The 27,731-nt window shown below is 31.4% G+C and overlaps 1 protein-coding gene across 5 annotated transcripts in view; it reads left to right on the top strand.

Annotated features, from left to right (window-relative positions):
- The window catches only part of LOC145316371 (nephrin-like), a 64,179-nt gene extending 37,116 nt beyond the window's left edge, over window positions 1–27,063 (top strand). The window contains exons 6-19 of one of the 5 annotated variants that reach the window (XM_080156820.1): window positions 180–359; window positions 1,288–1,578; window positions 3,395–3,694; window positions 7,252–7,857; window positions 7,978–8,290; window positions 11,875–11,999; window positions 14,344–14,502; window positions 14,588–15,193; window positions 16,329–16,391; window positions 16,552–16,737; window positions 18,621–18,778; window positions 21,593–21,800; window positions 23,586–23,647; window positions 25,402–25,539. In XM_080156820.1, coding sequence (XP_080012946.1) covers window positions 180–359; window positions 1,288–1,578; window positions 3,395–3,694; window positions 7,252–7,857; window positions 7,978–8,290; window positions 11,875–11,999; window positions 14,344–14,502; window positions 14,588–15,193; window positions 16,329–16,391; window positions 16,552–16,737; window positions 18,621–18,778; window positions 21,593–21,800; window positions 23,586–23,632 — 3,242 coding nt within the window. In that variant the 3' untranslated portion in view covers window positions 23,633–23,647; window positions 25,402–25,539. Of the gene's footprint in view, window positions 1–179; window positions 360–1,287; window positions 1,579–3,394; window positions 3,695–7,251; window positions 7,858–7,977; window positions 8,291–11,874; window positions 12,000–14,343; window positions 14,503–14,587; window positions 15,194–16,328; window positions 16,500–16,551; window positions 16,738–18,620; window positions 18,779–21,592; window positions 21,801–23,585; window positions 23,648–25,401 lie in introns of all 5 variants that reach the window. The other 4 variants (XM_080156821.1, XM_080156817.1, XM_080156819.1 and 1 more) reach the window with 4 other exon arrangements.
- Window positions 27,064–27,731: the final 668 nt, after the last annotated feature.

The raw sequence follows: 27,731 nt of genomic DNA on the forward strand, positions 1-27,731 counted from the left end.
CTCTTATCACAGACAATTCCCCATGAATAATAAAATAGAAATCATAAAATTAATACCAGTTTTGTTATCCCGAGCCCTGGAGGCAAACAAAACTTGTTTTTATCTTAAATTTTTCATTTTAATATCCGCGGAAAGTTGTCTATAATACGATGCGATGAATAACCTAAAATTATTTCTAGATAATGTTGAAGTAAAGAATGAAATAATTGATGGCACAATAGCCAAGAGGAAGACGACAGTTTCAACAATCAAATTTTCTGCTCGGTCAGGCGACAACCAAGCCAGCTACGTCTGCGAGGCTGTGCACGGTGGCCTTAGGGGACAGTCAAAGCGCGCTAACTTCATGCTCTCCGTCCAATGTAAGTTTTTATAAAAGCGAAGGTTTTCTATAATTAGGGTCGGTCCGTCCGCCTAGAACGGATAGGTTTTTGCGTTAATTTAGGCATGTTAGAATTGGTCTATCATTTTCAAACTTTGCAGGGAGATTCCTGTAGTAATTAGATATGATTTAGAAAGCGTAGTAACTTTATAATCGTTACCATAATGTCCGTACGTATGTCTTTAAACATTATCCTGTATTTAAGCAGTTTTTCAAGGAACTTGCTGACAATTTTGTTTCGACTTTTTACATTTATATTCTGATTATTCAGTTATGACACTCTACAAGTGATTATATTCGTTTGTCCTACAGTTTCAAAGCTTCGCTTTTATGGATGTTGTCATGTATAACTTTAAAAAAATGTTTTGCTAAAGCATTTTTTTTATTAAAATAATATGCTAACTGTGTTCTAGATAAAAAACGTTTATCTTACAAAAACAAACTTTCTATCAATTAGCATTTGAAATGTTGACCGTGAACCCTTTTTGTTCTACTCAAGATAAATTGTTTTGAATGAAGGTGTGCACAGAGTTTTGTGTTGCCTTTGTCTGTTTATACTATTCATGCTAGTTTCCGCATTAGTTTATAATGTTATGCGGATTTTTTTCTGTAAATAGGTGTCTTACATTTTACTTGGGTCAATGTTTTAAAGTTTTATGAATTCTTTATAAAGACTATTAATCCTTTTTTTCTTTACTATATGATTTACTAGTTGCTTTACCCCCAGCTTCTAGGGGAAGTCAGCAAATATCCTAAAACCATCACAACAAATTAAAAAATTTTCCCTGAAAAGTACATAAAAGTCGGACGAGTTTTTTCGGATATCTATAGCTTAAGCCAAAAAATCCTTACTGCTTTATATAAAAGGATTATAGGAAAATTTTTTGATCTTGCAATTTGTTTTTTAGATCCCCCAGAGCGACCAGAAATAATCGGTTACATCGAGGGCGAGACCATCAGAATGGGGCAGACGGTCAGTCTGGTCTGCGAGTCCTACGGCGGCAACCCGCTCGCCACCATAATCTGGTACAAGAACGGGCAGCGGATCGACCACTCGTACACCACCATGGGATCCAAGTCTAAGAATGTGCTGCGCTTCGTGGCGGGGCCGGATGACAACAAGGCGAAGTACAGGTGTGAGGCGAGTAATAGTATGCTGGCTGCGCCCCTCGTCGCTGAAGTTGTCATGTCTGTACAATGTAAGTTTTTCTTTCTTTCTTTGTTTTAATAACAATTATAGCATAATATTAAAATGCAGAAAATAATACAAATTTTTATCGACAATTCTGTTCAGTAGCTGCAAAATAGTTTTTATCCTGAAAAATATCTTTAATTTACAAATAAATAGATATGAAAAACATTAAAAATAAAATTTTATCCAAACCATACTAGTAAAATTATTTGACCATGAGTAAGGTGTTGAAATTTTGCTTCACTGCGCAAAAATATTACAGAATTACCTCACAAAAATAGGAATAAATTGGCCAAAATTTGTAAACATCCTTAAGATTGATAGATATGCAGTAGGCATAACTCGAGTTTAGTTTCAACAAAGACTTTACATTAACCAAAAAATTAATGAATAGAATAAGTATTTATCACATCGTATTATAGACAGCTTTCCGTGAATATTAAAATACAGAATTAGAAGATTGAAACTAGTATTAGTTTTATGGTTTTTATTTTTATTCGAGTAAAATTGTCTGTAATACAATGCAATACATGTTTTTACAGTATGGCCGGTATGAATTGGTTCTATTCTGGCGGTTATCAATTTGTTTCAAAGAAATACTGGAATAGATATTACTTAAACAGATTTTTGTCGTATTTGCTGAGTTCATTTAACCCCCACTAAAATATTTTATTTACTTTTAAGTATAAAGCTAAAAAAAAAATGAAGCATATTTTATTATCTTTCCTAACCCATATGGGGTTATGGGTATATATGTTAGTGAAAAAAAACTGTAGAAGATAAATGAATACCAGCTTCACTTTGTTTTCCAATATTCCGTCTATATAACCTTCTAGAGCATACTGGGAACGAGTCGGAAATACGATGAAAAGTCTTTTGTTGTTGTAAATTAATGTATTGCTTATGAAGCTTTTTTATGGTGCCTATAAAAAATGACGTCACACTGGACTACCATTAGTCAATGAAAGTTCAAACTAGTCTGCCAATGGTAATTTAGTCTGTGTATTGGCCTATCATTGGTAATTTGTATTGTGTGGCGTCATTTTTTAGGCACTATAAACAGCTTCATTGCTTATGGCTAAATAGCTGTCTACAAAGCTTAATTTCAAACACTAATAGATCTAGCAGAGAGATTACACATATAGATAAAACGTGCGTTAAATCAAAGTTTGGGTTCACCGAGCGCTTTGATCCTGTGTATTATTCTATCCTTGTTATATCAGATGATACCATAAACTATGCAGCCAACCGTTTGACCATAAGCATAAAGTTCTTTTTTTTTCTCAACTTGATCCATGTACTGTATAGAACTACTATGTATATAACATAGAATAGAAAGTTTTTTCAAGCTGATATTCCACAAAGATTAACTGCAAATAAATATTTTTAATGAAATAAATGATAGATAAGTTCTATTTTTTTTCTAAAAATAATTATGATTCATCATTGTTTTCCGACCAAAAGTTTTCGTAATAAAGTTATTTTTGGCCAAAATTTTACTGAATAATTTCTATTTTTATTTGTTTTTCAATGAATTCTTTAACATTTTTTAGTAAAGCATCAAAACCGAATATGATCCGCTGGATTAGAACCAGTTCTCGGCCATACTGAAAATCATGCATAGCATCGTATTACATACAATTTTTCACGAATATTAAAACAAAAATCATAAAATAAATACCAGTTTTGTTAGCACTGGCCTTCGGCTGGTCGAGGCTAACAAAATTGGTTTTAATTTATATTTTTTTAAATATCCGCGGAAAGCTATCTATAATACGATGCGATAAATAACTATTCTTAATTAATTTTTTTAAAATTTTTAGTTGCTCCTGACAAGGTGACGATTACTGGCGCTGGAACGGCCAGGATCAACGACAGTGTGACCCTGACCTGTGAGACCTCCAACTCCAACCCTGCCTCGTCCATCCAGTGGGTTGTGGGTGGCAGGATACAGCAGGCGGCCTTCACAAGGAATGATACATCCGAAGAAGGGGGCTGGATAACAACATCTAATATCACCATTCCTATTTCTAACACTGATAGAAACAAGGAGATATCCTGCTACGCAAATAATTTTGCCCTCAGCACAACCAAAGTTCAAACTCATAAGATTAAAGTATTATGTAAGTATTTCTTTATTCTTTTTTTTATGTGGATGCAGTAGTGGGGTGTTGACATGCCCCAACAACATTTCAGTTTATTGACCCCCCAAACCCGCACCAGTTTGTAATTATGGGGGGAGGGGGTACAATTTATTAGTTTGTGAAATAAACTTTTCCCTGCACTTTATAAGCGCCCTCTCATCCCTCCTATCAAAATCCTGTGGACGCATTAAAGAGACTTTAGATAGATAGATTTTTTATTTATTTATATAAAAGAAGTAATGTGACTAGAATACACATCTATGTAGAATCTAATTTAGTCATAAATCTTAAAAATTTTTGTGAAAATATTTGTTTGTACTCGCAAGATATTCATTCCCCCTATGGTATTGGTTGAAAACTGCATCTAATAAATCACGAGAACATAAGAAGCATACCAACAACAGATTTTTCTTAACAACTTATTTTTGTGCAACTGGTGGCTAATTCCATAGCCTAGAGGGACATTTTATATCCTCCAGAGTAAAGTTTTATTTTAAATAATAAAGAAAAAAACTATATTTTTTAGGGGGAGGGTGAGATTTTTTGTTTCTATTTAACATTAAAGATTGGACCAAATATCCCACAAAATAGACAAAACCCTGCTCATGACCTTAAAAATGTCTGAACACTTGACTCTGTCATTTTTGAGATCCTACTGCAAATTTATAACGTCAAATGTCTACTGTATACCTTTTCCTTATATTTGTAAAGAAATTGTATTCCACACCCAAATAACCCAATTGTCTATTCAGCATCGTATGAATGTAAATTGTGAATATGTTGTTCAAAACTACACATACCCCGCCCCCCTACCCCCCCCCCCCCCAGAGAAGACGTGAAAACATTATTTTGTTATAATCCCATCCGCAACATTTACCAGAAAACTACATAAAAAGATAGGTTTACAGTTTTCCCAGAAAAAAATTAGGGACAAACAAATGCATTTTTAAAAAAAGATTTTATATATAGCTATTAAAAGATTATTTATACAATAATTAAATCTAAATTTTAAAAAGTTTTTCTATATGAATTTTATTAGCTAGCAGGCTTATTTCCACTTAGAGCACACTGTATATGAAAATATACTACTTCTCATTTTAATTCCATTTTGTATAATAAAAATATTAGAGCTATTGCTGTCAATGTAAAAAGATCTTTAGAGGATACATTTGATGACTTAGTAAAGTTCTAATGATAGAGAATCATTGAAATTTGTTTAGCATGTTTTATAAGGCTTTTGAGTTGAATTGGTATTTGAAAAGATGTCTGTTGTAATTTTTAAAGATACTTGATTTTTATTACATTAAGACATATTAAAGCATTCATTGAAGTAAATAAAAAACCAGCGTCTGCTTGCTTTAGAAATAATTTGTCTAATTTAAAATCTGCAACTAAGAGAATTATTCTGCATAGGAATGGTTGCTGCGAAAACTTGCTGGGCCATTACTGCCGTAAAAAAAAACATTTTTTTCCCATTTTATAAAGATCTCAGAACGGCATAATAAAATTATTGCGCAAATCACTATTTACTTTACAATCTTCATTAAACAAAATGATTTATTAATATGAATCTTGCGAATATAAAAAACATTGCGGGTATGACACTTTTGTGGAGGCGATGGCATACTCCTCAAACTTTTTTTATGCAAATTTTCTACACAAAATTTAGCAAAAAATAAATGGTTGGAAATGTTCCTTTGTTTCAAGCAGTTTTTACTGCTTTCTTTAAAAAAAATTGTCTCTGCTCTATATAGTACATACTAGCGGCTGGGCTCTTAGCCTCTAAAGACTCGAAGAGGTAGGAAAGGGTATAATAATAAGCTAAATCCATCCCATGATTTCAACCTAAAAGGGTATTTTGATATAACTTTCGTATGACTCAAATTATTTTGACTTTTACGAAGCTTCCCTTAACTGGTTTGATACATTTAAATTTATTAAATTTCAAGCAATTTTTTTTTAATGCAATAATACAAACTCAAGATTGCATTTTGGCAAATAATTTATTTGTCCAAGAAAAATCAGGGAAAAATGGATATGACAATAAATTTTCTTCTGCCAAAATATTAGGTGTTGGACTCTCTATTTTAAATATCCTGTAGATATTGGAGGGAAGAAATATTCGTAACCCATTATTGACTCCCTCCCTGAGGGAATCTGTATGCAGCTTCCTCTAAATAGGACATTTATTATGATTTACTCCAGTTCAAAATTATTTTTCATCAAATCATATGCATACACACTGCAGGGATATAAGGGTAGGTCAATGGACGTTTATTTTTTCTCTTTAACATTTTTTGGCACTATTAATTATCTAAAATCCTGATAGTCGACATAAATCATTAAAACTATAGGCAACTTAGCGTCACTTGGTTTAACACGAGCAAAAGTTCACACTTCTATCTTATAATGAGACCTATAGGGTATTTTTTCTCTCCGTTTACTTATCCCTGAAATACACAAAGTTAAAATATTTTTATATAATCACACACACACATACATTCACACAGGAACATGATAAAAGTGGACACACACACACACACACAGAGAACCCCATAATGAAATTTTGTATATGAAACAAGGTCATAATTGGGGCATGATATTAAATTACTTGAATTGGATACCATATATTTTGATTGAGGCCACTCATTTTGCTAAATATCAGGTATTATATATATACAAATTACAAATACAGGGTCCTAATCCATCTACCATTAATTTTCAACAATAACAAAAATTAGTGATGCATATAAAAGGTATGGTAATAAGTTTTCTCGTATTCATTTGAATCCGGTGGATAGGAACTGGTTCTCATGAATACGAAAAAACTATGTCTAGCATCGTATTATATCCAGTTTTCTACGAATATAGAAATGTACAATCATAAGATTAAAACTAGTTTTTTTAGCCGGTGCCTTCGGCACCACGGGTCTAAAAAAACTAGTTTTAATCGTATAGTTGTACATTCTATATCCGCGGAAAGCCGTTTATAATACGATACGAGAAATAACTATTAAATAATCGAAAGTTAAATAACCAAATCAACTCATTGGCCCTCGAAACTTTAAAAGCAAAACGCCAAATTAAAGATTATTATGACAGCTTTTAAATCTGTATTCAAACGCCCTTTTTAAAATTTTATAAATATCTATTAAAATTAATTTTGAACACCCTGTTTATATATTTTACCATATTCTAAATATTTTACATGATAAGCGACAGATATATTTCACTAATACACATTCTTTTATTTTACAAATATAAATATTTTCAACTATTTTTAAAAATCATAATTGCTTATTAATTATGTATTCTTTTTATTTGATGTACTTAAACATCAAGTAATTTTTTGACATGCTACAATATACAACATTCATGATATAAAATATTGATTTATTAAGTAAGGCATGTTTCCGAGAAATTTTATTATTAAGATTTCTCATGTTCTTCAATTAGAGTTATGAGAATTATTTTTTAAAAATTTTATATAGAATTTAAAACTTTTTTGCTTAAAATTTTTTTCTTGTTTTTTTCAGATCCTCCCGATGACTTGAGTATAACTGGTTACTCCGAAGGAGACATACTACCCGAAGGAACAGAAAGACGTATCAAATGTACCGCGGTGTCCGGCAACCCCTTGCCAACCCTGGAGTGGACAGCTGGCGGCGAGCCCATAGCCGACGCAGTGGTCGACACAGGCGCCAGCGATTCCTTCGTCAGCTCGGAGATAACCATTAAGGTTGATCGAACAGACAACGCTAAGATTTACGAATGTCGGGGCAAGAACGAGGCCAATCCTGACACACCTGTGATAAAAAATTTCAAGATGGCGGTCGAATTCCCGCCTCGGGTTCTGACCATCACCGTGGACCCAGAAAAACCGGTTGAGGGTAAATCCGCTGTGTTGACCTGTGTTACGGATACCAGTAATCCTAATGTTACTATGCGCTGGCGGCACAATGGTGAAGTGCTTACATCAACGGACTCTTCCACTAAGGAGGGACCCTTCGGGGGTGTAATCACCACCAATGTTCTTCAAATCGACGTGACAACGAAGCATGTTGGGGCTGTCTTCACTTGCGAGGCTGAGCACCTAGCCTCACAAACAACTGTTCACAATTCTACTATTCTCACAATAAAATGTAAGTTTTACAAATTCAAATTAAGATTCTTATAAAACTAATAGTTCACAATTAAATTCTATCGCACAAATTCATAAATAATAGATTAACATTGAATTTTATTTTTTTGTTAATTTTTAGACCGTCCACAATTTTCTGGGGGCAAGGAGGAGTTCCAGATTGAGGAAGGCAAATCCTCTGTGCTCAGCATCGGGGTGAACGCCTACCCTGAAGTGAGCCTGGACGACTATACCTGGGAGAAGAAGGTTGACCCGCCCATCCGGATACCCAGGCTCAACAGGACTGTGTCGGGGACACGGATAGCGTCCGAGGGCGGCAGCCTGACCCTGAATGATGTGAGCCTCAGCGATGCTGGCGTGTATGTCTTGAAGGTGAAGAATGAGGTCGGCACCAGTGAACTTAAGGTCAAAGTGGCCATCTTGCATCCTCCGAGGTGAATATTTTTACTTTTTATTTTTTAAGCTATAAAGAACATTTCTTAAAACAAAATAAATTATTTATTAATGTTTCTGTTTAAAAGAAATAAGAAAATTTGTACTTTAATGTTTTTGTTTCATACTTTTCCCACGTTCATGTTACAATGGAATAAAAGAAAAATTTTACCAAAAAAACCTTTTGCAGGGCTGCTAATAGCCTCCTCAAATTTACAGCAACATTATTTGGATTTAGCAGCACAATTTCGTGTCTCTTTTTCACCCGCTTTATTGTTTTTTGGTCTTTTCCCAAATATTTCATTAATAAAACTTTTAAAGCAGTATACATAAAAAATGCAATTTAAGTAAATTTGATTGTTTATAGGGGTGTTTTTTTCGCAATGTATGGGAAATTGCCGTAGAAATATATCCAAAGCACATTTACTGAACTATTGCAGAATCTTTCATATCGCCAACTGAGCTTGGAACCCCCCCTCCCTTATTTGTTCCCTAAATGGATCATTCATTTTAAAATAAAAGAAAATAATAGCCAGTTATCATTCAATAACAAAAATTGAGAGGGTTAGTTGGGGGTTGCTGAATGGTCAACTGAAAAAAACGGATATAACTCGAAACAATTGCTAGTTGCTTGTAAAAACTTCAGTATTTGGTAAATATAACAATGTTTTGGATCCAAATTCTTTTGTTGATTGCTTTTCTAAATGAATTATTTGCAGTGCTTAACAATAGATTAATTAATTCTACAACTTTTTGAGGTTTTATTTGGAAAACTATTGTTTTTTTTTTTTGCGTAAATTCTAAATTTCTATGATTTTTAAAAATTTGTATTTGGTTAGAAAACATTGGAAGTATAAAACTAGAAATATTATTTTTAGCTTAACGCAGCTACTCTTGTCTTAGTTAATAATTACCAATTGTTTGTGAAAATAGATTTATTATTACATGGAGGTTAAACCAGATTCAAATGTTCCCATTCACCCCATTTTCCCCATCCTCTCTTCTCTTACTTGATGAACAAACTGACTGCTACCAACCTAAATTGACGATAATTTTTCCTCTGTATATCCACTCTTTATTCATTTCTGTATACCTACATTTCAAATTTCTGCTATTTTCATTTTTGACATGTGGAATAAGATACCTATTTCTAAACTATTACTGTAAAACTGTCAATAACTGTGTTATCTAATTCTGACTCCGCTACTTGTGCAATTATTTCCTTGTTTGTTTTTATAATTTATTCCATTTTCTTTTCCATTCGCTTGTTACGTTCTATTCTGTGTTGATGAGACTATTAATAGTCAGGGAGGGAGGGGTAATTGGTTTCTTTATTACACTAGTCCCCAAAGTTTTATCATAACGTTTTCTTATTCGTTTGAGTAACAACTTTTGGGACTTTTGAATTTCAATTATTGGTTCATAAAGTTAAGTGTCCAAACGTTTCAACAATTAATTGTAATCTACAAAGGAGTAATCGTTTACCATCATTGTGGATGTACATCAATTTATCGACCATTGTCTTATACCTTTAGATCCCTGATTAATAGTAGGAATATAAGGATAGAATAATTGCTAGAATGCCGTTATCTTTTTTTATTCTAGCAGATAGAGCTTGCTGAAAAAAAAACCAAATAGATATTTTTTATTTTCTTGATAAATCAAGTTTTTCGAACCCAGATCTGGAACAATAAAATCAATATTATTTTTAATTGTCTTATCCCTCATCTAAAGGTATAAGACAATGGCCGATAAATCGTTGTGCATTCCAAATGATGATATACAAAATTACCCCTTATGTAGATTACAAATATTGGTTGAAACGTATGGACACTCAACTTAATAAACAAACCAATTGAAATTTAATAAAAGTCCCCGAAGAAGTTAAGCCAACGAATTAGAAAACGCTATTATTAAACTTTGGGGACTAGTGTAATAAACAGCGCATTGTCTCCTCCCTGCCTACCCCTACATTCCTGATTAATAGTGAATAAACTAAAGAGAAACACAATAAACCTTCAATCAGACAGAATAATTAGATTTATATCTTCAAAACATTGTTTCCTTCCTGTAGTCTTATACGTAGTCCAGCTAATTTGTAACTTGTATCTGCCCGTCTGTCCGTCAAGTGTTTCACTGTAGCTTCCTTGTTTATAGAGTGATTTTTAGAATTTAAAAAACTGGTTCTTGTCAATCTTATTATAGAGAAATGTCTACCTTTTTAAGATTAAGTATCAGTATTGTTAATTTTAAAAAAAAATTGAAACAGCGTATATTGTCCAATAAAAATGACGTCAGACAATACAAATGACCAATGATAGGCCAGTATACAATTTACCATTGGTCAATTACAATGTATACTGGCCTATCATTGGTAATTTGTATTGTATGACGTCATTTTAATTGATCACTAAAAGCTGTTTCTTTAAATTTTTATAAATATTTCAAAAATTTCTATTTTAGAAATAGGTAGGTATAAAGTGCATTGATAAAATTTTTATTAGCCCAACAAAAATAAATTGTTGTATATATTTTTAATATAAGTTTTTAATAGTTGTGACGTGTTATAGACCACTCCCCTGTCTATTTATTGTTGTAGTAAACGTCGTGCAGTATATTCTAATCATGCAATATTATTTGTTGCACAACTACTCTATAATAAAGAACATGTCTGGCCGTTCATACGTGAAATTAAGTTAAGGAATTACCCATTTGTGTTATGCATTCAATTAACTTAAAATGACTTATTTCTTTTCTATTGTCTTCTTATATTTAGTTTTTGCTGCTGTAATTTTGGACAACATTTTCCTTGTCATATGTACATCATTTTTAATAACAAACAATAAAAACAACTATAATTTAAACACTACACTACCATTCAAAACACTCTATAAAGCCATTTTTTATCTGTTATCCTTACTTATTGTTAATGAAATCAACCTTTTTTATCTCAAGTAATAGAATTGCATGTTTAAAGTCAGTATTGAAGATCTTTATGTGTGTGTGTGTGTGTGTGTGTGTGTGTGTGTGTGTGTGTGTGTGTGTGTGTGTGTGTGTGTGTGTGTGTGTGTGTGTGTTAGTGTGTATGTGTGTGTGTGTATGTGTGTGTGTGTGTGTGTGTGTGTGTGTGTGTATGTGTATGTGAAGTAAGGTTGTGCTGTGTTAAACATGTGCAATCTTTGAAATTTATGCCTTCTATTAAAATGCCATAGGAAATTGATTCGCGAAAAGAATTGAGTATTTTTTTCCCAGCACGTTGCAGTAATTCTTTACCCAAGTGCGTGTGTACAAGGCAAGCAAACATTTAGCACCTCTGTATCAACTTTTATTATGCATCATATTATTTCATCTGCATACAAACTATTTATTTCAAAAACTTACTTTTACTTTTTTACCTGAATTCTATTTATTCTTCCCCAGTCATAATTCTGACTAAACTTAAATCCTACAACAAAATTACATTTCATTTTATATTTTACTTAAAATTTTATTACAGTAATTTGTTTTTGTAGAATCATAAAAAGGTAAAGTAGAATACTGCGCAACTTACTTTTTCAGTGAGTATTGATTATTATTATACTTTCAGGTTTCTTGATTCTGTTACCGTAGTCGAGGTTGACAAGGGTATGCCAGCGGAAATCAAGTGTTTAGTGGATGCTACGCCGTTGACCAATTCAACGTTGAAATGGAATAGAAAAGACTTTGATTTTGGTAAGTATGAATTATATAGCGCTATCAAATGCCATGTTAAAGTCTAAAAGACACAAATGTCTTGTTAAATCAAGGCACATTGAAGAAACTAAGAAATGCGGGATTATGACAAAAAAAAAAAAAATTTTATGGAATATTTGTAGTTGAAATATTTTTATTGGACAAAATTAGCGGGGGTAGTAAGGGTGTAGATTAAACAGTGCACCGCTATCCTCTTACTTCCTGAAAGAAACAACATAATAAATAATAAGATGCATCTTTGTTTAATTTGAAAAACAAACAAAGCAACAAGGATAACTTAGTATAACTTAATAATATTCTATTATATATCAGGAAGGATGGAGACAATGGGCTGTTTATTTCCCTAGTCCCCAAAGTTTTATAATACTTAATTTCGTTGACTTAACAACTTTGGGGACTTTAGTTAAATTTTGATTAGTTGCTTCAATAAGTTGAGTGTCCAATCGTTTCAACCACTTATTGTTATCTACAAGAGGGGTATCATTATTCGGGATGTACATCAATTTATCGGCCATTGTCTTATCCTTTTTGATTACTTATTATATATACCTTCATAAGCTATCATATTTATGTAATAGTGTGAATATTATGAAAGTTTAACTTTTTTTGATGTGTTGTTCAGAATCTCTTTTAAGTCTAGCTTGCGGGCCAAACTTAGCCCCAAATATTTGTGCAAATGAATGATATAATATTAAATACAAATTAAAATCCAGTTTAGCCTGCAAATCTTGTTGAAACTGTTGTAAAGTTGTTTGTTTCAAAGTATCGAGGATGGATATTGAATTTATATTTGCACCTTGCTGAACTGTCAAACTACTGGATGTTTAATATTTGTCTGGGAGGCTCTGAAACGTGTATTTGACGAGAAGAGAAATATCCGATCTGTAGAATGCAATGCATTTAATCCTACAATGGTTTCCATTGCACATTGCTTTAGATATCCAATGTTTATTTACGTTTGCAAAATTGCTAAAATTGTCAATCTAAACTTTTAAAACTATTTTAGCATCTTTTTTTGCAGTAAAATTTATGCAATGTACATAGGGTTAAAAGAAAATAATGTAGCATTAATTTTTTTTAAATTCAAATTTATAACTTGCCTTTTGTCAACATTTAGCTTTTAACAAAAATGGTAACAACTAATATCTTAATGCTCTGAACTTTTCTTTGATATCAAAGGTTTAATTTTTAATTACTAAAATGGAAATTTTATCCATTATGTGACGATTTTTACAATATTTACTAAAGTAACTTGGAAGTAATGTTGCTAGATGCCAGATGTTAAATTAAAATTGATAAAATATCTCTAAACTTTGCCTGTAAAATCTTTTATGACATTTGGTGTAAAATTTTGGAAATGTTTACAGAGTTTGAAATATCAATAAAGTAATTTCAGTATTTACTTTTACATTTTGGTGAGATATAGAATTTTAAAAATGAAAAAGCATTGCTCTAAGGTGTTGTTCCTAGTACTAAAATTAGTTTTTAAAGTAAGATGGGGAGGAAAAGGGAAGGATATTTTTGATTTGGTCAAAATATAACAAGAAAACTACCTTGATCTCCCTGTTAAAGACCTTTTTGTCTGCTAGCAAATTGCTTTCTGCTTTTCTTTTAATATTCCCGACGCTATTTGTTGATTTCTAAAGACTCAATTGAAAGTCGGCACAGGGTCCGCGGGGTGGGGACATTTATCCCCTTCTCCCTCTATTGTTTTACACTAATATCTTAATAAAATAAAAAAAATACTAGCAATAAAAATAAATTTCTAGCACAATACACAGGAATTACAATTCTGTTTTGGTATATTAAAGTTTAATAAATCTGAAAGTTAGTGACAGATAAATTTTAAACTTGACTCTAACCTATATATGCTGGGTAGGTATATATTATATAATACACAAATTTCTACAAACTGTTTGTTTAAACTTGAACCTAAACAATAAATTTATTGTATCTTAACAAAGTAATATTTCAATGATTCAAGAAAAAATCTTGAAATTTAATTATGAAGAAATAAACTATAAGTGGGAAGATTTATTTCATCAAGTGCCTATTAACTTTATCGTAATGACATAAATGTATTTTATATCACTATGATAAGTTTTGAACAAAGAATCTGATGGGTTTTAATAGATATTTTAATATTTTTACTACTTTATAATATAGTTGCTATACAGGAGTACGACAATCAACAATAATTATGAAATTTAATTTTTTTAACTAAAATTATTATGTAGTAATTAGAACTAAAGGTACAATAATGTAAAAGCAATTGTTTTTTCTTCTCTCCTGAAATGATCGAATAAGAAATCTTTATATTTAGGAAAGAAAAGTCGAACACGAATGGAAGAAACTGGTTCAGTTCTGACTCTGGTGAATGTAACTGAGTCTGATTCTGGAGAGTTTACCTGTGTGGCCAATAATGGAGTTCCAGCCAAGAAGCCTGTTCAGATCACCAAAACTTTCTACCTGCTTGTCAGACGTAAGTTTTTTAATAGAAATTCTAAAATATATTTTTTAGTTACAAACTAAAAGTTCCTTTAAACTAAAATAACTTGATTTTTCAGACCAACCCAAAATCGACAAGTCACCTGGATTTTCCAAAGCTGGTTCCAACCGTGGCGAAGAGGCCAAGCTGGTTTGCCAAGCATCCGGTGCCAACAACATCACTTTCTTCTGGCAAAAGGAAGGCCAACAGTTGGCCACGCCAACACAAATGAAAAAATCCTCAAAATATCGGACCACAACAGAAAAGCCAAATCCTTTGCTGTGGGAATCAACTCTGTTTATTCAAGACGTTGGTTCATCTGATTACGGCTCATACAAGTGTGTTGCTACTAATGTGTTGGGATCAGACGAGCATACAATCGTCCTTGACGTTAAAAGTCATCCCGATCCGCCCGTTGATCTACATTCTACTGGCGTTACCTATAAATCCGTTACATTAGCATGGCAGCCAGGATTTGATGGCGGCTTCGCGCAGGCATACAGACTCAGAATTATGAAGACAGGCAGTCAACACTATTTCTATGTTGAGGTTAACCCATCTGATGCTACAACATATGAGGTAGCAGATCTGCAGCCCAGCACGGAGTATACTTTTCATATAATGGCTTATAATAAGAAGGGAGAGAGCAATTATACTTCAACACCAGTGAAGGCGACAACTGCAAGTAAGTATTTCTCCAGTATGTTTTGGAACCGGTTATTAACCCCTGGATTAGAACCGGTTTTCAGCAATACTGAAAAATCATTTATAGTATCGTGTTACAAACACCTTTCCACAAATATTAAAATAAAAATCATAATTTAATACAAATTTGTTTAACGCGGGACATTGTCCCATCGGCCCATCAGTAAAACTGATTTTAATCATATAATCTTTTATTTTAATATCCGTAGAAAGCTGTCTATAAAACGATGAATAACTATTCTTTCAACAAAATATTTTAGTTTTAATTTTAATCATTTTGAACCTATTAAAAGTGTCTGACTCTGATTATTGCGTAAAAAAAATTAGCCAATGAGAGGCCATTATACACTGTAATTGACCAATGGTACAATTTATAGTGGCCTCTCATTGGCTAATTTTTTTACGTCATAATGAGAGTCAGACACTTTTGCTAGGTTCATCATTTTGATACAAGTGGTTTTTTCAAGATCCACTCAATTTAATTATTTTTTACTTAACTTTTTTCATGTCTAAATACTTTTAAAATGAAGTAGGATTAAGAAAATATTAAGCATTTCAAATAAAAAACAGCTAAAAATTACTTACATATCATTATTAAGATTATAACATTCTACTTGAAATCTAAATATCAAATTTGAGTTAATAAGAATCTCTTTTGAGAATGATATTTAATTTAATCATATTCAAATCCAATTTGTATTGATGTGAATTTTAATTTGATGATTGAAAAGTTTCCAAATATGATTTTATAATTCAATAAAAAATATATTTAATATTTATAAATATAGGTTATAAAACAGATTTTTGACACAATCAGAAAAACGTAACGCAGTGTTATTTTTATTTCACCTTACAATCATTCAATAAAAAGCTTAAATAATACCCCCAATCTTGATAGACAAAATTTCTGCAAAATTTCTCCTTTGGGTAGATTTTAATTATTGGGCGGAAAATCCGAAGAATCTTTGTACCCCAATCAAAATTTTTAGCTACGAAAGGAAGAAATTAGATTATAAAGTTTACGGGGGAGAATCTTTTATAGCCCGCTGTTCTTTATCAGAACTACTCATAAGTAAAAAAAAAGTTGTTGTTCATTAAAACTTTTTGTGGCCCAGGTGAGGCGATAGCTGAGGTGAAAGAGGAGGAGCCTGGTAAACCTGACTCGCCAGGGGGAGGAGGTACAAGCACCCTTACCATTGTATCAGTGGTCGGATCCATCCTTCTCATACTCAACCTTGTTCTATTGTACTTTTACTGTAAGCGAAGAGCTGCTAAACACTTGTTTGGTAAGTCTATTTTATTAATTTATATTTTATTAATTTGTGAATAATTATCTAGGCAACCCGCCGCCAGAATCCCGTGAGATCAGCACCGCACTGGAGGCCGAGCTGGAGGATGTGTCCTTGTTGATCGTGATGTGCGTGTCCGTTGCCGGTGTCGTACTTGTCATTCTGAATGTCGTCCTCGTATTGTGCTTCATCAGGAAACGGTTGCAGGCCACGGAGTTAAAGGGTTCTCTTACTGGTAGGTGGTGCATCCTTCATGGTATTGGTCAGACTTGGGCTCTTCATTCTTCTATCATTTCTTACTCTCTATCTATCTATCTATTATAGTTGCTAAAATTACTAACCTAACCTTATTTTAGATTTCTTTTCTGTGGAAATTAACCTACTAACAATCTATATTTGAACTAACTAATATATTGTATTACTTAACAACTTAGTTAATCCTATTTAAAGGGTGTCCCAAAAAGATTGTTATTTTCCCTATACAATAATTTTTAGACACCCTAGTAGTTTTAGAAATTTCTATTGTTTCCAATATATTCCAAGTAAAAATACTTTTTACTTACAAAGATAAATTAAATTAAACTAAATAAGATTCAAATTAATTTTTTTTGCTCTTAAAAGAATAAACTATGATTTGTATAAACGATTTTTACTTAGATATACTGCTAAACATTAGATTTTTATCAATATCAAGAAAGTAGAGGACAATGGAAGATAATTAACTTTCATAAGAAAATTCAATGTCATACTAATAATTAGGGTTGAATATTATTTATCATCCATTGTCTTATCCTTACACCCCTTCTTAATGATTATATATTTGATAACTATAGCTGATAGATTATTACAACTATGCTAAGAAAATCAATGAAAACAGGGATAGGTTAATGCAACTTTTTTGACCTTTATTAAAAGTCTATAGATCTTGATATATTGATAATATCGTGGGGAAGATTAAGGGTTTATTTATCTTTCATTGTCTTCTCCCTTCCTGCTGAGAATCCTCTTGTGAAATAGTATGAAATGAGAACAACTATGTGGAAATCTTGAATATCATTTAAATTCTTACAGACCTCAACTATTCCAATTTAACTTTGTTTAGGTATATTCTGCAGAATATTCAAACAATTTGTTTCAATAATAACCTCAATATTAGATTACAATTGTGTCTTGAAAGACAACATCTTAGACAAAAGCTTGGGCAATAAATAGTAGAATAAAACTTTGGGTACCATTTTCTTGTTTAATAACTTCAAATTGTCAACATAAATATCTTCAAAGGGTTTGATTAAAATGCCTTAACGAGTGGCCCGGGCTAGACTTTCTCTAAAAACTTTTTAAAAACGTCATTATTTTACTAAATATTTGATGTTTTTATCAAAGATGTTTAATGTTGTTGGTTAATTTTTCATGAAACTTTGTAAGAGGCAACTAAATATAGAAGTATATAGAATCCAAAACAATTTTATAAAAAAACTACTTAAATCTAAAGATTGAATTTTTATAGTTTATGCCGACAATAATAAATAAAAGTGGGTGTAGATGACAAATTAAAGACATGGCGTTATTCTAGAATTATTTAGTATAATTACTATAAGGCATGATCATTAACATGTATAGAAAAGATAAGGCTTATAATTACTAATAAGAGAGGGGAAATTTCTAACCTAGTACAAATAAATGTACCTCTTAAATTTAATAAACATAAATTTTATAAAAAAAAAATATATTAAAACTGTAACTTTGGGAGCTATTTGAACATTTTTTTGTGACTTTAATTAAACTTGCATTCTACAGCAGAGAGCAAAGAGCATGTCATTTATTAAACATTGTGTGAAAAATATTTTCTCATTTACTTAACACACTGTGCTCATTTACTTAAAAAGTTGAATGTGGCTTCTGTAACATAATTACATTTGAAGTGTTGGAAATGTCTCTTTTATTGGGTAAAAGCAAAGTTCTATAATTAAAAAAACTAAACCCATTCTTTGTTGTTGATGCACCTTCAACTTTTTCTTGTTTATGAGCACAGTGTGTGCAACATGTGTATGTAAGAAAACAATTTATTCCTGGTATTTAACCAACAATTTAGATTACATTTTTTGTTATTATTTTTAGAGGGTACAAGTTCGAGTGCTAGCAGCAAGTCCGCGACTATAGAAATGTTTGTTGGAAGCAGCTACAACGATACCATGGGGGACACACTGTCAGAGGTTTCAGACAGGTCCAGCACATACTTCCATCCAGCTGATCACAGGCATCATCATCATTCTCAGGTACAAAAATAAGCAGTTTTTTTTATAATAGATGTTAATATACGTGGATATTATGACAGGTGGAAAATGGTCTGAAATTAGCTAGCTAACATGGAACTCGTTTATTGGTCAGTTTGTTCATCCAGTAGAAGCGGGAGGGGATGGGGTAAAGGGATTGGAAGGAGGGAATCGTTTTTTTAGCCCGCTTCGTGTTTCACTTTGTTAAAGAGCATGAAAATCTGGTGTAACATCCAAGTAATAACATCCCCATTTTTTCAATCAATAAATAAATCTTCTAAATTTCTTGTTTTAATAAATAGGTGAAGTAAAATTAAGTGATTGATTTAGCCATTATTTATTTCTGTTTTTGCTTCATCATATTCTCTTAAAATTTCTTAATAGTTTACTAATTTCTCTTCTGTATTAAAAAAAACTTATTAAAGATCTTTTGTTCTCTTTATAGACAAACTGGAACAAAAATATTAAGTAGTGGCGAGGCAATAAAAAAATTGTCAATAAATCACGGAATATAACATTTTTGTTATAAACCTATGAATTAAGCTTAGTAGATTTTCATAATAACAAGAAAATGTAAGTCATTATATTTGGCCTTCCACGTCCAAATTATAGAATAGCTCCGCTATCAAAAATGTAAAATTGTACTTGAAAAATGTTTTGTGAGTATAAGTTTTAAAAAGTGAGTATTAGTGTTAAAGGACATACATCATACCACTATATCATAATTATAGAATAGCTCCGCTATCAAAAATGTAAAATTGTATTTGAAAAATGTTTTGTGAGTGGTGTAAATATCCTCTAGCAAATACATTGAACAGGAGGAGATGAGTCCATGGATAAGTAAACACTACATTTGCATTCCAAATTCAATAAACTCTGCCCCCCCACAAAACCACAAATTTTATTACGCACATTGTAAAAGGGGTAGCTTCCACTAGTCCCCAAAGTTTTATGATAATATTTTCTTATTCTTTGGCCTCACAACTTTGGAGACTTTAAGGAATTTTAATTGGTTGAGTTTTCAAACGTTTAACCACTAACTTTAATTTACAAAAGGGGTAATTATATGTATCATCATTGGGGATGTACATCAATATATCGGCCATTGTTTTTTTTTCCCTTTAGATCCCTGGATAGCTTTATTCATTGTTCAATAATTACTGTAAAAAAATAATCTTAATTATCTTCATAAAAAAAATCTTTGATTTAAACAATGATAACATAAATAAAATCACTAACATATGAAACAAAAATAAAATAAATTTTTTGTGACTTTAAAGGGACACTGAATAAAGTTAAACTATCTTTCATATCCCTCAATATATCTTAAAGGTGCACCATACAACAATAATAATTTAGAGAGTCTACAACAAGTACATAAAAATAGTTATAGAGTAGCTTTGCTACTTCTGCTTTAAAACATATTTAATTTTAAAGGTTTTACCCTTTTTTCAAGCATCCATTAAAAGTGCAAAATACAAACTAATCAAACTTCAAATAATATCATCATTATAATTTTTACCATATTGTAAAAAAAGTATAGCATTTCTTTTCCCAAACTTCGATTAAAGATTTTTTTAAGACAAAGACTATTGTTTTACATAAAATAAAATAAATCTAAAAGCAATTAACATCAATAAAGCATTTATTTTAAAACTATTCCTTTTGTCCATAAATGTTCATTAAACAGTAAAGCAAACAAACTCGAATACAATTTGATGTTGAAAAGTTCTAAGAATTTTATTTGAAAAGGAATCCCCTGCCTATTGTTGGACTATTCTAATTTGTGTGATTTGCCTCCAGGGTTTCAACGTCTGAATGGATGGTATGAATGGTTCTTGTGTAGGGTTTACTATACTTTATTATCACAGGGATCTCCATCCGCAGGGTTTTGCCTACTTCCCTTATTCATGCGAAGTAAGGCGTTGTACTTCTAGGGATCAATTAGGGTTAGGTTAAATTGTATGTTAGATTAAGTAGTTGCCATAACACATCCAACACTATAACTGCTTGACCTTATTCTGAAAGTCAAAATACTTACGGAATCGGATTAAGACAACCATTATTCCTTACCAATAATAAATAAAAATACTTGTTAAAAAATTGTGAAGCTGTGGCGGCCTAGAATCCCTTTGATTATTTCTTTCAACTCATAAAGAAAATTAAAGGGAAGTCTTTGTGAATACCTTTTACCTTATCTTTTTCATAATTGAACATTGATTAAAAAATATTTACCGCATTTTTTTAATAAATAAAATTTTAAAAATATTTTTTACTTGATTATAATGATTAATATTTTTAGTATTTTGTGTAATTTTTGTGAATATCAGCTATAACTTATCAGTTTCTGGGTGGGTGGGTGTTGTGTTTGTGTGTGGGTGGGTGTTTTTGTGTATGTGTGTGGGTGGGTGTGTCTGTGTGTGAATGAAGATTAATGAATGTGACGCCTATTGTGGTAAGTACTTATCCTCACACATTAAATTACTCTTCAACAAATCAAATCATAATATTTAATATTTTTAATAACCAACAGGCTAAGTCATAAATTGAGGAAAAACCTAACCTTCAAATTTAAAAATTTAGGTTTTAAAACAGCTTTAGGTTATTTAAAACACAAATATAGTTTAATCCATCCCCATACTGAAATCTAAAAATAAGATAGCCTAAAACCAATCCTAGACCTAATTAAAGCATCCCTGAAAAGAAAAACTCAATTAGTTCAGTAGTTATTGAAATCATAAGCTTCACACAAAAAAAACATTACTACTTTACATCATTGGATAGACTTTTTAAAAAAAACCTTATTTTTGTTTTTAGGAGGAATACCTGGATGATCCCCACGACGGACCTGCCAGAACCTACCTTATTGACAACAGGTCACGCTATGGCACCCGCCACGGGGACGGTCAAGGAGGTGGGGGTGGAGCACCCCTGCCTTCACTGTATGGTACAATGCCTAGGCATCAACACAATCAATACTCTTATGATGAAGATCTTAGCAGACAAAGATTCATTCATTCGCTAGGTGAGTTTTTAGTTTCCTGTCTCAAACAAAGAAACAAAAAAAACATTTTCTAGTTTTACAAAACTAGGTTTAATATTTATTATTTATTTATGCTATAATGCTTTAAAAAAACTAATTTAATTTTATAATCATTGCAAATAATTTGTGTTTAACTTTTAAAGGAATAAAACTGTTATGTTTACAAGCATAGGATAAAAAGTTAAATCTTTAGAACCTGAGAAAATTTGTTTTGAATGCAGGATTACTGTACTGACAGTTTTTACACAAATATACTTACTTTTGGTTCTTTTATGTATACAGTGATATGCCCTTTGAAGAAAAACTTTTTTTGCAATAAGATATACATACCAAAAAAGAAACAAATTAAAACGTGCTTGATTAATGAATGACAAAATAGTTTTTGTTCGAAGAAGCTTTTTATTGGTCAATTAAAATGTATACTGGCCTGCCATTGGCAATTTAGTCTGTCCATTGGCCTATCATTGGTCATATGTATTGTATGACGTCATTTTTTATATGCACTATGAAGAGCTTCTAGTTCAAATATATTTTTTTTTGTTAATAGGGGCTAATTGTAAAAAATATTATTTCTATATGTTTCTGATAATCTTATTAATTTAAAATCCAACTTGACTTTATTTTAGCACTAATAATATTTTGCTTTTTTGCGATTTCTAATCCACAGATTAAGATTTTCACTTCCTGTAGAAAAGAAGTAAAAAAAATATTAAATTTCCTAAGTAAAATTTACACTTCTTTTAACCATTACATGATTTCCATTCATTCAGTCAATAAAAGAAGAATTTTCCCCCAGTGATTTCAAATGTTTAGATCGCTGAAGGATAAAAATACTAAAAGTATTTATTTGTATTTCTATATATTTTAAACATAAAAGAGGGAAGGAGAACGGGAGAGGTTGCACTAAATTTCAAGTTTATTTATCATCTGTTTGTGAAACTTGTCCGTTTTTTTCTATGAGAAATAAAGAAGGCAAAACTTTGTGTGTCAATTTTTGTCCCTCTTGATTGAGCAAAGGAGAGAGAGTATGTGCTGTGCAAACTAAATTTATTTTCACACTTTGACTGCGACACTGTTTATTTATTTTTCCACGGTTCAAAGGCAACAAACGACTATTAAGAAGCAAAGAGAGGTGTATAGTCAGAATTTCAAGTTCACAGACACCCGCGACCAGGGATAAAAAAGGATAGGACAGTGGCCAAAAAATTTATGTACTTCCCCAATGATGGTACACAAAATTACCCGTTCTCTAGATTACAATTTGTTGTTGAAACTAAAAACTAAATGAACCAACAAATCAAAATTAGTTAAAAGTCCCCAAAGTTGTTAGGCCCACAAATCAGCAAACGTTATTATAAAACTTTGGATACCAGTGTAATAAACACCCCCTCCCCAACCCTCCCTCCCTGGACACATACAAAAGAGATGAAAGGGTCCCCCTGTGTTAATTCTCTGTGTTAAACTCTCAGCAATGTTTTATTTTCATACAAAGTTTCTTTCAAAATGATTTATTTATGCAAATGACATAAGAATATTTGAATCAAGTCGGAAATACGAAGGAAGGTCACAGCAGCTAAATTCGTACATTGCAAAAAAAACATGGAAGCTTGCTAAAAAGTATACTACGCACGTTTACTTTAGCCGTGTGCTACCTGTGCATTATTTAGCCTTTTATGATTGCCTGAGCACCTTTCTTCCGATTTCCAACATAATCAAAAATATAATTTTAAAAAGTTTTTAACTGAAGTAATTTTATTTTGGCTGCAGACTTGCCTAGTATTGGCGAGGAGGATAAAGGTTTGGTATGGTTATGACCTGTTTAAGCCAAGGTATGCTCCGCTCTCTCACATAGCATTTTTATTTTTCACACTGCGCTACTTAGCATGTTAGTTTTTGGGACAATCTTAAAGTTATTGCATGATTTTAAGCACTTTTATTTTTGTATAGGCATCATAGGTATATAAATTAGGGATAACTTATCTTCCCTGCAATTCAAAAAGTACAATATTATGTCTATTCTAAGCATCGAAAATTTAAACTTTTTAAATTGGGTAATTGAATAATTTACTATTTTTTGATTTAGATTATCTCATTAATTTATGGGGAAAATGTTGTTTTTAAATCGGAAAATGCTTTTCTTTATTTTATGCTAAACCTATTTATTTATTTTTACCTTAATAATGTAAATTAAACTAAATTAGCTTTACCTAAAATTTATCTTTAACTTTCATGTATCCTTATATAAAAGTAATATGATCTGTGTCTGTCTATCTTTAATGAAAGGTCTTGCTAACCGCTGAACCGATATGGTTCTCCTTTACATTGTTGGTTTATAATTATTTTGGGAGAGGTTACTGCCATTCTTCCAAGGGAAAATGCTCTTATTAAAAATTAACCCCCCAAAAATTTTCTACTTTTTCTTTAAAAAACTAAACTTAAAGCAGGGGCCTCTAATAGCGTAGTTACAAAAATATAATTATTCATTGTCATAATTTAATGTAAAACTAAATACATCCATGTAGATTAAATTTTCAAGTATTTATATCCACCAAATTACTTATTAAACTAATTTTGCCAATTAAACATTTATTTGGATAATTATGCAGAATAGGGAAATTGCAGGGTATTAGGGATCGGTTTGGGGATATAAAGTAAATTTTTAAATTTTTATCCAATAGATATATCATTACTTTGATCTTACACCAGATATTCAAGTTTTCTAATAAAGTGAAACTTGCAGCGGGCTAAAATAACGATTTACCCCTTTACCCCTCCTACTGTATGAACGAATTGACCATTAAACGAGTTTTATGTTAGCAAGCAACATTGACGAAAAATTTTCCCCTGTTATAATATTCACGTATATACATTCTCATTTAGAGGATGTTAATTTATTTTTCATTTACTTATCCCCGAATCCATTGAAGTATTTGATATGATATGATCAACATTGAACTTGAGTTTATCAAAAGTTAAATATTTATGCAAATTTTAATTACTTAAGGAAAAGGGGGAATAAATACAAGTTTAAACAAATTTATCTAATAGCATTAGAATTATATAATTAGCTTTGAAATATATAACATTATTGGGGATTAATCTTTAAAAACAAACATATATCCTGTATAATGTATATAAATAGGCGAGAAATATCAAAATTCATTTTTTATTAAAAGTTTTGGGCACTCAGCCTCACAGAAGCACAACATGTTTCTCCATCCATTTTAGTTTCACCTTTCCCATTTTTAAAATTGCATAATTTCTTCACAACCCGCACCCACCCTCTTCCCCCCCCCCCCCCCCAAGTGAATTCCATATTTTCATTTTAGATAAGATCTGATTGAAAGGAAGTGCACTCAAGAAATATGCATCTCTAAAAAAACGATAACACTTCACCTATCCAATTTTGTTTATTCAATCTTCCTGAAATTCATTATTTTGATTTTTTTCTTTCAAGCATGATTAAGTTTATAATTAACGTAGAAGCACCTCCTTTATTTCTTTAGTAAATAATTAGAAAAAAAAATTTAGTTGTTGTTTATTGTCAAAAAGTTTAAGCAAATTTAATAAATTTATTTTTCAGATTCTGAGGACCACCTGCAGCACCCCTATGGCTTCCACAGCTCCGGCCCGTCCGCCGCTGGCATACCTGGGGCATCCAGTCAACAGTTTGCCTCCGGCCTGCCGCGCACAAGAGCTCCCTACTCCGCCCAGTTTGACTACAACGACCTGCCTCCGCCGCCCACCCCTCCACCCGAGCTTTCAGTTCTTCCGCCAAATTCTTTGGGCATGGGCGGAGGAATGTCTGCGGTTCCGCCGCCACCGCCTCCAGCAAACTATCAGAATATTTATCCTAGATACAATGGGCCGGCGGCTGGCGGACCCCAAACCGGATGGAAACCCGGCTCCAGATTCGGAGATGTTTAATTTTAACAATTTTGTGCGCTTCTGAGAAACAACAAAGACAAATTCCAACATTAAATTCATAATTCAGCATCAAATTATAAGGGGTGGGGGGGGGGGGGACAAAAGGGAAGAAATACAGCTAATTGAGACCATTAGATATTATGTGTTTGTCTGATTATGACATAAATGAATGAATTGTTAGAATGTCATTGAAGAAGTCTCAACAAACACACACAAATACAAATATTAACTAAATTGTAACCAAATATTAAACATATTTGATCTCAAAAAGATCTTCTAAAAGAAACTACAAACCAAAAATAAAATTCTTCCATCTTTTGTAGAGTATGTTAATTAATTATTTTAAATGTTTTAAGAATATAGTTAACAATAAATGGGTAAATGAGAAGTGCAAATTGTGATTTCAAAAGCATTTTCATTTACTTCAGAATTATTTTCTTTTTATTTTTATACTTTTGCTGTTTCCATGTTATAGTGTCAAATTACATATCTTTTAAGAATATTAAAATGTAAAAATGAAAAGTTTAAAAAAAGCTAAGACACAGCAAAGCTTGTAAAACTAAAGTGTCATATAAAAACATATTATAAAGTGTAATCGACATCAAATGGGAAGTTAACCTTTTTATTTCCAGAAAATTTTGACCAAGTTTTTGTGAATTTTTTTTTAAAGGGGCTTATTTTTTTGCCAAAAACCCACCCTTCTTTCCGTCCTTCTATTCTATATAAGAAAAAAAGAATTTGAAATGAAATGAGTTTAAAATAAAAAAATTTAAAATGTAAAATTTAATTTTAAAAAACTTAATTAAAGCACTATCAATTACCATACATAGGTACAAAATAGAATTATTTTGAAATGATGAATTTTAAATTTTTTTCTTACATAAAATTAAAAATATGGATAATATGTAATTACTCTGCAAAAAATGTATTTCTACATATGAAACTTTTATAATACTTCAAAATGCATTTTAGTTCAAACTTAATAAATCTAAGTTTAATAATATACAGAACTTTTCAGAATTTTTCTGAAAGTTCATCTTAAAATAAATATTTTCTTTGACAATTTATCGCATCGTATTATAGACAGTATTCCGCGGATATCAAAATGAAAAAAATAAAGGATTAAAACCAGTTTTGTTAGATTCGAGGGACCTGTTAGAGGGCCTGCGCTACCAAAACTTGTTTTAATTTTATAATTTTTATTTTCATATTTGTTGAAAATTGTCTGCAATACGATGTTATACATGATTTTTCAGTATGACTGAGAACTGATTCTAATCTAGCGGATATTAATCTGTTTCAAAGACATACTTGGGAACACAGTAATAGTGTCTGACTGATTATGACGTAACAAAAAAAATTAGCCAATGAGAGGCCGTTATTGACTTATGGTAAAAATTATAGTGGTCTCTCATTGGCTAATTTTTTTTGTTACGTCATAATCAGTCAGACACTATTACTGTGTTCCATACTTGGAAAAAATACGTTGTAAAAGTTTCATAAAAAAGAAGTTTTTTAACAGTGTAATGTTTTATGTAAGTGTAAAGCTGTGATCAATCAATTAATCAAATATTTTCAAGCTACTACTGTGATAAATCTGTTTGTACGTGTAATTAAATTTTAAAATGATGATAATGTCGTCTTCGTAGAACTGTAGAATCAATACCTATTATTAAAATGCCTTTGTACTAAAAAATGATTTAAAGAAAAATAAATGTTTTGAACTCATTTTAATGTTATATTTTCTTTATCAATAGGAGAACAAATCATTACCAAACAAGGATGACAACAGAAAAAGCTTTACCTAAAAAGAATAGCAGTCGAGGAATAAATCTTTCCAATATAAATCACATCACCGTCAGAGTAAAGGAAATATTCACAAGCACTTTCAGCTGACTATTTTAAATAGCAGCCGAGAAATTCGCGTTTCACCCTTACTGTAAATTACGGAAGGGCGGTCATTTCGCTACTATTGATTCATGGGGC

This window comes from Acartia tonsa, chromosome 4 (genome assembly GCF_053477335.1).
Source record: "Acartia tonsa isolate MP-2025a chromosome 4, ASM5347733v1, whole genome shotgun sequence".
Taxonomy (NCBI): domain Eukaryota; kingdom Metazoa; phylum Arthropoda; class Copepoda; order Calanoida; family Acartiidae; genus Acartia; species Acartia tonsa.